We start from the raw sequence: 12384 nt of genomic DNA, 5'->3' as shown, positions 1-12384 counted from the left end.
TCCGATTGTCTTGTTTACATGAAGGAATTTCATTCCGATTGGGCCTGAATCGGATTAGAAAGGGTGCATGTAAACGTAGCTACTGACGAATGCGAGATCAAACGAAATGCGTAGTTTAGAGCATGAAATCGTACCAGCGTACTAGGAGGTCAAAATGCGTGCCCGCTACGCAAAATGCGTACATGTTGGCAGGTCTGCACTGTGTATACTAGACTAGCCATGGTAGTGGAAGTCGACTGATACAGGTAAAACATCCCCCAAAACAATTGAATTTGCTGAAATACCATGCATTTCCTGAAGAGACAGAGCACTCCTCCTTGAGGAAAACAGGAAGCCCCTCCATCGCTACTGCTGTTGTGATGTCTGCACCTGCACATACATGGAGATAAAGAATAACAATGTTGGACACAATTTCCCATTCTAACTTAATTTAGTCCTAATTATGCATCACAAAGTCACCGTTATGCTTCACTTTAATAGAGTATGATTCATGGGACTTTTGAGTCTAATCAGTCTTTCAGACATGCAACTTGATTTTGAATTCACACTGAGCCTCGTAGCTGACGTAGCTGACGTTGACGTTGAGCTATCGTAGCTGACGTTGTAGGCTTCCATACGACTGAAAACGGTCTGAGTAGAAAAAAAAAGCACCGTGCTCCGTGGATATTAAGATAGCCTCCCCAAACACCAAACGAGCATTTTAAGGGGTTGGACGAACTTGGGGCATTATTTCCACAAGTTTTGCCGTTTTTATGTGTTTGCATTCAATTGACATATGTTGCATTAAAAATCGCATTACATGTATTTGCTAAAAACTTTGGGCGGGAGTTTAGCACAGTGAGCTAGCTATCCTTGCTGGCATCCAACATATACAAAGGTCTTTCTATAAAGGTGAATATTTTAGGAACATACGTGTTTTCAACAAATAGCTAACTGGTCAATTATACTATTGGGTTGCTTTGATATCACTCGTTGAGGAATTTAGCCACTAGCTGCTAAGTTTAGCTAGCAGCCTAGCCTAGCCTATTAGCTACTATTTCAACAACACCGCATCATGTCCATGACATCCATTTAACACAAAGTTGTGACTATCATAACAATTGGATATTGTATAAAATTAAATGCCTTACTTACCATTGACAATGCTGTTGTGGTCTTCTCAACTTAGTATCTGCTCAGCTTACAAAGATGTCTGCCTTCTCGAAAAAATTCAGATTGATTGCCTGGATACGTTAGGAAACAATGCGCTTGCGCCAACTTGATCAAGAAGTTCAGTGAACTTTGGGAAACTTCTCTTCTACTGGATACTTAATTATTCAAGTTGGGTCAACTTAGTTTCTTAAGTTTGTTTAGTGAAATTGCCAAATTAGTTTAGACAACTTGTTATAATGAGTTTTACTACACTAATTGATTATTTGAGTTCAGTTTAATCAGAAAAGTGATTTGGCAGTACTAAAGGCAAGTTCTATTTTTTACAGTGTACTGTATATGAGACTAGGATGGGCACACCCCTCAGCTAACCAATCTTGAAAACACTCAGCCTACTTGTTCAGATTATTCAGATTATACTTCTTTCTAGTCTGGGGTGCGTTCCCCAAAACCATAGTTGCTAACCTGTTAGCAATTTAGTTGGTTGGCGCTCAGTGTTACTGAAGCGTAGTGGTGCTTTGTGTCATTTTAGTAGAGCAGTGACAGTCCCTCTAATAACTCAATTTACATCACTCAGACTGTTAGCGGACCCTCCTGGACTCACGTGCAAAGTAAAGTCCTACATTATTAATTTAAAACTTTTATTTAAACTTTTTATTCAAACAGACTTACATATTACAAGGGCCATTGTCCCCGGAACAACTTGGAATTAAGTTCCTCAAGGGCACAATGGTGAAAGCTGGGAATTGAACTCACAACTTTTCAGGCTTACTGCATGCTAGCACAGCTCCTAAGCCACTACGCTAGCTACCACCGCTAATGCAAGTACAACAGTGGCTTGACTGACACCTGTCTAATAAGACAGTCAGATGACCGTACACTGGGAAACTCCTCAGGGTCCGTTTCTGACTGGACCCCTGTATAAAAATATGGAACACCATCACCATCCAAAGAAATACCTCACTTAGACCCTCCAATCACCAAGCACCGATGAGTTTTAGTGTCCTTGGGAGCGTACCTATGTTCCCCGTTTCCTATGTTCCCTACTTTCTATGGGAGATGATGGGACCCAATTGGGCTTCTCCCAAATAAATATATATTGCGACTGGAGAACATAGGACCCTTTTAGGGGGAAACGGGGAACATACAGTAGGACCCGGGGAACCTAGGGATGACCCCACCTCCCGTCTCCTTGCTAACATGCTAACATGCAAGCATGTCTCCCATGGCAACAGCACCTCGTGAGATTTAGCTTCATCGCTAATGTGCTAACGTGCAAGCATGCCTCCTATGGTAACATGCTTACGTGCTGCTGTGCTTGTGACTGGTGGTATGGGTTCTCAGGCATTACCTGAGAATGCATCTCAGGTGAGCTGGACACGTCGCTGCCATAGTCCGATAAGTGTCTCCGATGGGAGGGCTGGAACTTCTGTTAGAGGAGAAGAAAAGTTAGTTAGTTTTCCCGCCCAAAAGATAAGCAAAGAAAAGAAAGAAAGAAAGAAAGAGGAGATGTTGATAAAGGACACATGTATGGCTTTGTGGTGACTCAGACACACGTACACGCACACACACACACACACACACACACACACACACACACACACACACACACACACACACACACACACACACACACACACACACACACACACACACGCACACAGGCACACACGCACACACACACACACACACACACATACACACCAGTGTGTATGAGCATGTGTCCATGTAGGCTATGGACTATAGCCAGAGACACTTATATATGAGGAGACACTACACTGGAAAAATCGCCCATTGAAAAGCATGGGGTAACTTCGTAACGCGAAAGATGGCGGTTGTTTACACCGGTTGGCTATGGTTTGCACGTCCCGCCTCTTCCAGTGCCGTTGCTCCAATCATTTGGCCGATCCTTGGCGGTCACGCTTTTTGAAAGCTGCGTCGTGAAGAACAGAGCATGCGCAGTCCAAAATTACCAGTAAGAAAAAGGCTTTTAAAGCGTTAATTTGATACAAAACCACCAAACCTTTTCAGCGATTTTAGTCAGATTTTCATCGCGATTTCAAACATGTGATTTTTATGTCTCTTACACCTCGGAACACGGACATCCAGCTCTCTCCCCATTCATTTAGATAGAGCCTGGTCTTGTTCCGGTCAAAGTCGCTGCCCGACCCCATGGCCAATATGGCTGCCGAGTGACGTGACTTGCTTTAAAAAGACTTTGCTATAGCCTACTGCAGGGGTCTCCAACGCGGTGCCCGCGGGCACCAGGTAGCCCGCGAGACGCATATGAGGCGCCCGCAGCGCACCTTCTAAAAATAGCCCACAAGTCGTCTGCAGATCACGCTCTAAAAACATCCTCCGTTGTGACGTTTTTAATTATTTAAACCATTTTAAGAATGTATGAAGACAACAATCTGTAGCCTTAACTACATTAACATTAACTTGATATTGATGGTGATACCTTAAGTTGTAGGCCTAGTTGGTTAACTTTTAGCCTTTGGCTCAGAATGCCTTTCCCATTCAATCGACAACGGAAGTGGAGCGCAAATATGCTGCTCGCACACATGCAGAAAAAACAAGCTCGTTCGTCTGGTGTAGCAAATGGAAGCATGTCTTTGCTAAAGTTCTGTGCCCATTCCGTGTTTGTCCCATACGCTTCGGTTCGTGCATGATTGTTCAAGGACTGAAAAACGTTTGCTTTACTGTAGCGCACGGGCCTTTTCTCCTCCGTGTAGCGCTGGAAATCATGTGGCATGTAGGCCATGATCCAACTAGAAATGCAATTCCAAGGAATTACCAGTGCATGAAATGCAAAAATAGATAGATAATGTAGATATGGTTACCAAGGTGTAGCTAGGGTAAATATGGTGGTTGCATAGTTTACAGAGAGTTGATAGTGTGAAGGTAGACAGTTTAAAGCTGAAACATTTTGATTTGCTGATTTCTATTCATGTTAAAATGTTAACTATGGTAACAATGATAACCAGGTTGATTGGTTAACTTAGCTACTGATTTCATGCAGTAATGGTAAAAAGGTTAACTATGCTAACTATGCTCACAGTGTTAACCAGGTTGATTAGCTAACTTAGCTAATGATTTCTAGCAGTTATGCTAAAAATGCTAACTATGCTAGCAATGCTAACTATGGTAACAATGCTAACTTAAACTAACAATGCTAACCAGGTTGATTAGCTAACTTGACTGATGATTTCTAACAATAATGCTAAAAATGCTAACAATGCTAAAATTGCTAACAATGCTAACCAGGTTGATTAGCTAACTTAGTTAGATGTTTTTTGCAGTTATGCTAAAAATGCTAACTATGCTAACAATGTTAACTATGCTAACCATGCTAACTAGCTAACTTGCTAGTGAGGACTTTTATTTTGAAACATTTGTTGCTAGGGTATCCATGGTGGCCACTATCAGGAAGCAAGAAGTTACTGCAGCATAATCATGTTGGTTGCTATGGAAACGGTCATAAACGCTTAATTTTAATGGTTGGTATGTTGATTGCTAGGTACATGGAGGTTTCGTGTAGTTGACTGGAGGCATAGTTGATAACTGACAGTTGGAATGGTTGAACAGTTAAATAGTTGAGTAGTTACAATGGTTAAATGATTTAATAGTGTATTATTGCAGTGAGGACCTTTATTTTGAAACAGTTGTGGACAGAGGAAGTAGTGAAACAGAATCTGTAGTCTAAATGAGATTGTATGCTTAAAGCCTGAGACAGAAGGTGCCTCTCATATAGCGTTTACGCGTCCTCTCTCGCTCCTCGATCCTCACTGATCTACATAAAGAATGATGGAGCGGCAACAATGGGATAGTCTAGCCCTTCTTCTATCTTTCTTTATGTAGGTCATTGAGGATCGAGGAGCGAGGTAGGACATATAAACGCTGCTTGAGAGGCACCCACAGTAAATACTTTGAAAGTTGTATGTAGATAGTCTAATTAATGTTGATAGACAGAATGTTTAATGGATGTTGATAGGCAGATTGTTTAATAGATATTGATTGACAGTTTAATGGGTGGATGAGTGAATGGTCTGAAGAAGATGAATGGATAGAAGGTTGGATGGAATGTGCCTTATATTCTTGTTAAGAGAGACACTGATACAGCTCTCTGAGAGTAGTTGATACAGGTGTAATCAATTTAACTGGCTAGTCTTAAGAGAGAGTGTGCTTAAAGCCTGAGACAGAGTAAATCATTTAAAAGTTGAATGTAGATAGTCTAATTAATGTTGATAGACAGAGAGTTTAATGGATGTTGATAGGCAGATTGTTTAATAGATGTTGATAGACAGTTTAATGGGTGGATGAGTGAATGGTCTGAAGAAGATGAATGGATAGAAAGTTGGATGGAATGTGCCTTATATTCTTGTAGACTGGAGAGACACAGCTCTCTACTGAGAGTAGTGGATACAGATACAGGTGTAATCAATTTAACTGTCTAGTCTTAAGAGAGCCAGTGTATGTAGCCTGAGAGAGAGAGAGAGCTGCTGCAGGTGGGGCTGGCCACCTGGCATAAGATTCTAATTGCTTAATGATCCGATTGTGATGTCATAGAGGCCAATGTTAAGTCTATGGGGAAATTTGTAATAGTTTTTAATTTATAGTTTAAAAAGTATAAAAGTTGCAAAGTTGAAAAATACTTAGCAGCATTCCCCTATTTAAGACCTACGTTGCGACGTTTGAATGAAGTTTCTAAGTTAAACGGTTCAAGCTGAATAGAAAAAATGAATTTGATCAGCGGAATAATAATAAGAAGAAGAAGAAGAAGAAGAAGTTTTGGAAGAACAGTACAGTGCATTTTCATGCACTGTAATTAACCTACCGGGCGCAACATGTTGTCAGATCATGGAGACGTGCAATAACTATAAAATGCGTCTTCATAAGTTAGGGAAGGTGGTGTTGGTGATTGCTATTGAAATGTTAAAAAAAAACCCGTTGTCCACTGAAATCAGAACTTAAACAGCCTCAAAATTCTTAATGGTGAGTATTACCTTAAAAATGTAGCTAACCTAAATTATTAGTTGCACAAAACTTTTTTTTTGTTAAAAAATAAATATTAGGTTCCCCATGCAAACTTTGAAATGAACAAACTGAACAAGATGCTGGTAGTGTTGCATATTGATATTAAAATATTGAAGAATCAGATGAAAATACAGTTGTTTAAAATATATGGCGTATGGGCCTACAGCACATAATATTGATAATTTGACATTGTAAATCGTCCACTATTTAGGAGGGTTACCCTTGCATAAAAGGTTGTGAGGGGCTGTTCGTTTCAAATGGGTAGCCCTCCATAGGATTTAAGTTCTTCGGGTAGCCCTCATCCCCAAAAAGGTTGGAGACCCCTGGCCTACTGTATGTGTACGAATGAGAGTACATAGATGCTTGGGGTGTGAACCGACACACTGCAACACACACCTCGTCTTGAGACGGGACAACACTGTGTCTCCACACACACACGCACACACACACACACACACACACACACACACACACACACACTGCAACACACACCTCGTCTTGAGACGGGACAACACTGTGTCTCCACACACACACACACGCACACACACACACACTGCAACACACACCTCGTCTTGAGACGGGACAACACTGTGTCTCCAGTTCCTCAGCACGCCGGGGCCGTCAGTCTCTGGGCTGCCGTTCCCCACTCGAGGCTGACTGGGACCCAACTACAGAGGGAGAGAGAGAGATGGAGGGAGGGAGAGAGAGGGAGGGAGAGAGAGAGGGATAGAGAGAGAGCGAGGGATAGAGAGAGAGAGCGAGGGAGGGAGAGAGAAAATGGGAGAGAGAGAGTGAGAGAGAATGGATAGAAGGATAAATGAAGGAGGAAGGGGAGACAAACAGACAGAGATCAAGTTCAAATTCTCAGTTCTTAAACCTCTTATTCTTCAATGAGATCTACTATACACATTAGCTCAGATATTAGTCAGACAGCCCATGTTTAGTTCATTTACTTAATGAAAAACAAGTTGGCCATCCATCCCAGCCTAAGACAACAAAACAACACAGTGACACACATAGAGAGAGAGAGAGAGAGAGAGAGAATGTGTTTCCGTTGTGCATCATATAGTAAACAAAATTGCCATTCGGAAAACAATTGTGGTTCGCACAAGAGACATGAAACGAGAGAGAAAGAAGGAAAGAAAGAAAGAAGGAAAGAAAGAAAGAGGAAAATGCAGCTGACTAAATACGGGTCATAAACACAACAAGTGTGCCATATTTAAAACTCACAGCAATGTTTTCTATTCACCTCAATGGAGTGCTAAAGATGAGAGGAAAGAGAGAGAGAGAGAGAGAGACAGCCAGTCGACAGAAAGATTAAAAAAAGATAAGACTCTTTCACTCCACTCCTCATTTGGTCTTCTCTGTTTGTTTGAGGAGGCTTGGGGGGAAGGAAGAACTAAAGGTCTACAGTTTCACATCAAGTAAAATTATCACCGTCGCCCTCCAACCACAGACACACGCACGCACGCACGCACGCACACACGCGCGCGCGCAAGAGAAAGCACACGCGTGAGAGACACAGTTTGGAGATAAACAGAGAGAGAGAGAGAGAGAGAAAGAAAGAGAGAAAGAGAGAGAGAGGAAGCTTCGGTGACACATTGAGGTCAGGATGTGAGGTATAACAGAAATCCCCTTCTTGCACGATGGCATATGAAAAAAAACTAGAAGGGGCACTCAAAGGTGGCAGACCTCTGCCAACGTGAGATGTGGCAAAGGTGGCAATGTTTCTGATAGTGATGAAAAGTGAAAGCCGTGCAACACCCCTCCACGACCATTAGACAACAATCGGCCTGGTGTTGCGTAACGCTGGTGACAGACTAGCAGGGAAATAAAAAAATTAAAAAATAACACAAAAAAGGAGGTGAAGGAGCAAGGGGGTGAAAAGGGGTGGTTTCCACGGTTACCTCTGGAAGGTTCCACTGTGAGCGGGATCCATCCCTCAGATAGTAGTACGTCTGACCTCGGTCATCCAAAGACTTTATCCACTGTGGACGCACACACACAGACACACACAAGACAAGACACACACACACACACACACACACACACGCGCACACACACACACACACACACACACACACACACACACACACACACACACACATCAAACAGTTCCTCAGTTATAACAGGACAATGACTGTATTAAATGATGTGCGGGGACTGTTTCATTGTGCCAACATTGCACCCTCATAAAACCCACAAACAGCCAAATTATACCTACAGTACATATATTCATAATCAGTCTGGTTGCCTGCTTGTGCATGGTTAAGTCAGTTTAAGTGTGTGTCTATGAGTAGGCACAATGGTGTGTGTGTGTGTGTGTGTGTGTGTGTGTGTGTGTGTGTGTTCGCTGGTGAAGAACCAGGTTGTGTGTCATCAAATGTTTGTGTGTGTAGGTCTTATCAAGTGTGTGTAAATCATCATACCTGTTTGTGTGTGTGTTAAAGTTTGTTCAAGTGTGTGTGAGTGCTGTGCATACCTGTTTGTGTGTGTTTAGGTCTTATCAAGTGTGTGTGAATCCTCATACCTGTTTGTGTGTTTGGGTGTTTTAAGCCCTCAACCCTAGCGCCTTCCAGGCAGTGCTGTCTTGAAGACATCATTGGGGGCTTAAAACACCAAGAAACATGTAAGTCTGCATACCTGCTTGTGTGTGTGTGTGTTTAGGTGTGTTCGTGTGTGTTTAGGTCTGTTCGAGTGTGTGTGAATCATCATACCTGTTTGTGTGTGTTTAGGTCTGTTCCAGTGTGTGTGAATCATCATCATACCTGTTTGTGTGTGTTCAGGTCTGTTCAACTGTGTGAGTCTGCACAATACCTGCTTGTGTGTGTGTTCAGGTCCGTTCAAGTGTGTGTGAGTCTGCACACCTACTTGTGTGTGTTCGCTGGTGAAGACCCAGGTGCAGTGTGTGTTCAGGTCTGTTCAAGAGTGTGTGTGAGTGCTGTGTACCTGCTTCTGTGTGTGTTCAGGTCTGTTCAAGTGTGTGTGAGTCTGCGCATGTGTGTGTATGTGTGTGTGTGTGTGTGTGTGTACAGTATGTGTGTGTATGTGTGTGTGTGTGTGTGTGTGTGTGTGCACCTGCTCATGTGTGTGTTCACTGGTATATGTGTGTGTGTGTGTGTGTGTGTGTGTGTGTGTGTGTGTGCACCTGCTCATGTGTGTGTGTTCACTGGTATATGTGTGTGTGTGTGCACCTGCTCGTGTGTGTGTGTTCACTGGTATATATATGTGTGTGTGTGTGTGTGTGTGTGTGCGCGCACCTGCTCATGTGTGTGCTCGCTGGTGAAGACCCAGACTCCGTCCGGGTCCACGTGGAGTGTCCAGCCGGCGGGCGCGCTGCGGTCCAGACAGGCGCGGGGGATGGCCGCCTTCCTGACGTGGCTCAGCGAGTACTCCGATTGGCTGGACAGGGGCAGGGGGGCGGGGACACCGGGTGGACGGGTGCCACCCGCCGGGTCATCCTCGTCCAGACACACCGTGTACTCGTCGTCCGCTGGGTAGTCCTCTGCAGGGAGAGGGGGCTGAGGGTGTGTGTGTGTGTGTGTGTGTGTGTGTGTGTGTGTGTGTGTGTGTGTGTGTGTGAGAGAGAGAGAGATAGAAAGTGAGAGTGAAGTTTGTGTGTGAGTATGTGTAAGAGTGAGTGAGTGAGAGAGAGAGACAAGGAGAGAGAGAGAGAAAGAGAGAGGGAGAGAAATAGAGAGAGAAAGACATGGAGAGAGAGAAAGAGAGAGAAAGAGAGGGAGATAGAGAGAGAGGAAGAGAGCACAGGTGTGTGTTAGAGAGAGTGAGAGAGTGGTGTTTGTGCGTGAGAGAAAAGGTGAAGCATTGTATTGTATTGTGTTGGTGTGATATTCAGGAGTTATGCACAGAGGGAAAAAAAGAGGAACATTTTAGATCATGACAGACAATTCCATTTTCAGAATGTATTTCAGAATCTATGTAAATAAACTTCTGTGACAATTTGCCCAGACAATAGCATGTAAAATAGCTATTTTCTCCCATTTCAAAGAACACTTATCACAGTATGTGTCATTCCCCGTGTGTCCCAAAGTCTGTTCCCACACGTTTCACAAGACTGCACAGAGAAAGCATTGAGACGCATGCCTTCTCTAACACACTTACCAGACACCATGTCTACCTATTTATCACTAACGACGTTAGGCACTTAGACTGTACATTGCGTAAGAGTACGTCAAAGAGGTTACTACATCAAACGCAGTTTCCTTGTAGCACACTGACACTGTCATTTGAAGTGCTCTAATGGGAAACCCCTAGAGAGCACTTCCAAATAAGCCTGACTTACACTACCCATCAAAAATTTGGACACACACACATTTTTTTTTTTTACTTTGTCTTCAGTGTTGCTCTACAAAGTTCTTTATAAATATATAGCCTATACATGCATTTTATATTATTCATCATTTACCTTTATGCACACTTTTGGCATCGACTATTACTTATACTAATGAGTAAGAAAAACAAATCACTATGCTTACGTTTATATAACGTGAACAAAGCTAGAAGCGGATATCTAGAAGTCCTGGACTGAAAGAGAACATCAGTGGAGAGTTCCACTGAAAATAGCTTTTAGTCAAGATCTACTGTAGGTTCAGCTCCTGTATGGGAGACTGGTCCCTAGAGAGTACACATGGAGAATGGACACACACACACACACACACACACACACACACACACACACACACACACTTCATCATGCTGTGTGACTTTCCATTACACTCTCCATCACCCATATCTGGTCTGTCATAAACACACACACACACACACACACACACACACACAAACAGAGAGTAGGATTTGTGGGTTTTCTTAAAACTACAACAACCACCTCGCCCCACACCCCCATCCAATCCAATGCCGCCCCCTGTGTCCAGTCTCACCGGTCCGTCGTCCCTGGGCTGTGCTTTAGGCGAGGTGGGTGTGCGGATGCCCTCGGGGGGGTCCCAGGACGTCTCCCCGGACGCGTGGTTGTAGTAGTACGGCCGCCCGCTGCTCTCGTCCACGATGCGCTCCCAGTCGGACGCGCGCCACCCGGGGGGGCTGAACGACGCCGTCGCCGGGATCGGAGGACCGGGCGCCGGGCCGGCCGGAGGCGAGGAGTGGACGGAGGGCGACGGCGGCGCTGAGGAGGAAGAGGAAGTGGACGTGGGCCGGGACAGGCGGTGGCGCGAGGCGCTAGCGGCGAGGTCCTCCGCCACGGCGGCGTCCATCATCATGGCGGCCGGCCGGTCCCAGGTGGTCTCTCCCGAGGCCGGGTGGTAGTAGAACTCCTGACCGCTGTCCTCGTCAACGTGCACCTCCCATCCCTCGGAGAGAGGAGGCGGCGAATCAGCAGCGGCGGCGTTGGCGGCGGCGGAGGTGTGAAGGTCGCGCTGGAGGTCGTCGGGGGACGGGGACAGGGGCGAGGTGGTGGAGGAGGAGGAGGGGGGCGGAGAGGACGCCTGCGGCGGCGGAGACGCGCTGGACGGCTCGGAGCTGTCGAACGGCAGGTCCGTGGGCTTCCGACGGAACGGGGGCAAGTTCACGTACACCGCCGTGTCATCCTCGGAACCCTGCAGAACAGACACAGCTAACGTTAACAGAGCTCAGCACTAAAGCAGCTTGAGGGATTCAAAGATTGATTAGTAGCTGTCAAAGGCAGAACTGCCCTCTGTCCTATCATCCTGTCCTGTCCTGTCCTGTCCTGTCCTGCCCTATCATCCTATGTCCTGTGTCCTACTGTATGTCCTATTGCCCTATGTCCTGTGTCCTATCGTCATGTGTCCTATTGTCATGTGTCCTATTGTCCTGTGTCCTATCGTCCTGTGTCCTATCGTCCTGTGTCCTATCATCCTGTTTCCTATCGTCCTGTTTCCTATCGTCCTGTGTCCTATCTTCCTGTGTCCTATGTCCTGTGTCCTATCGTCCTGTGTCCTATCGTCCTGTGTCCTATGTCCTGTTTCCTATCGTCCTGTGTCCTATGTCCTGTGTCCTATCGTCCTGTGTCCTATCTCCCTGTGTCCTATCGTCCTGTGTCCTATCATCCTGTGTCCTATCATCCTGTGTCCTATGTCCTGTGTCGTATCTAATACAAAAGCTACCAAGCTGAATGATTGAAGTTTGAACAACACTGTGGGATTGTATCAAAACATACTAATGGGAAAGTGTCACACATTCTACCCATCTACATGGTTGCTTATT

The 12384-nt window shown here is 44.8% G+C and overlaps 1 protein-coding gene across 7 annotated transcripts in view; it reads right to left on the bottom strand.

The window, feature by feature from the left end:
- The window catches only part of arhgap27 (Rho GTPase activating protein 27), a 50929-nt gene that overhangs the window by 15305 nt on the left and 23240 nt on the right, over positions 1-12384 (bottom strand). For 5 of the 7 annotated variants that reach the window (XM_062525930.1, XM_062525927.1, XM_062525932.1 and 2 more), the window contains 5 exons: positions 11085-11756; positions 9447-9707; positions 8094-8174; positions 6753-6854; positions 2456-2578 (listed from right to left, as the gene is read on the bottom strand). In XM_062525930.1, coding sequence (XP_062381914.1) covers positions 2456-2578; positions 6753-6854; positions 8094-8174; positions 9447-9707; positions 11085-11756 — 1239 coding nt within the window. The remainder of the gene's footprint in view (positions 1-2455; positions 2579-6752; positions 6855-8093; positions 8175-9446; positions 9708-11084; positions 11757-12384) is intronic. The other 2 variants (XM_062525931.1, XM_062525933.1) reach the window with 1 other exon arrangement.

The sequence above is a fragment of the Sardina pilchardus genome, chromosome 22 (assembly GCF_963854185.1).
Source record: "Sardina pilchardus chromosome 22, fSarPil1.1, whole genome shotgun sequence".
Lineage (NCBI taxonomy): Eukaryota > Metazoa > Chordata > Actinopteri > Clupeiformes > Clupeidae > Sardina > Sardina pilchardus.
Note: the sequence above shows the minus strand (reverse complement) of the source record. Positions and strands in the feature narration are given on the sequence as shown.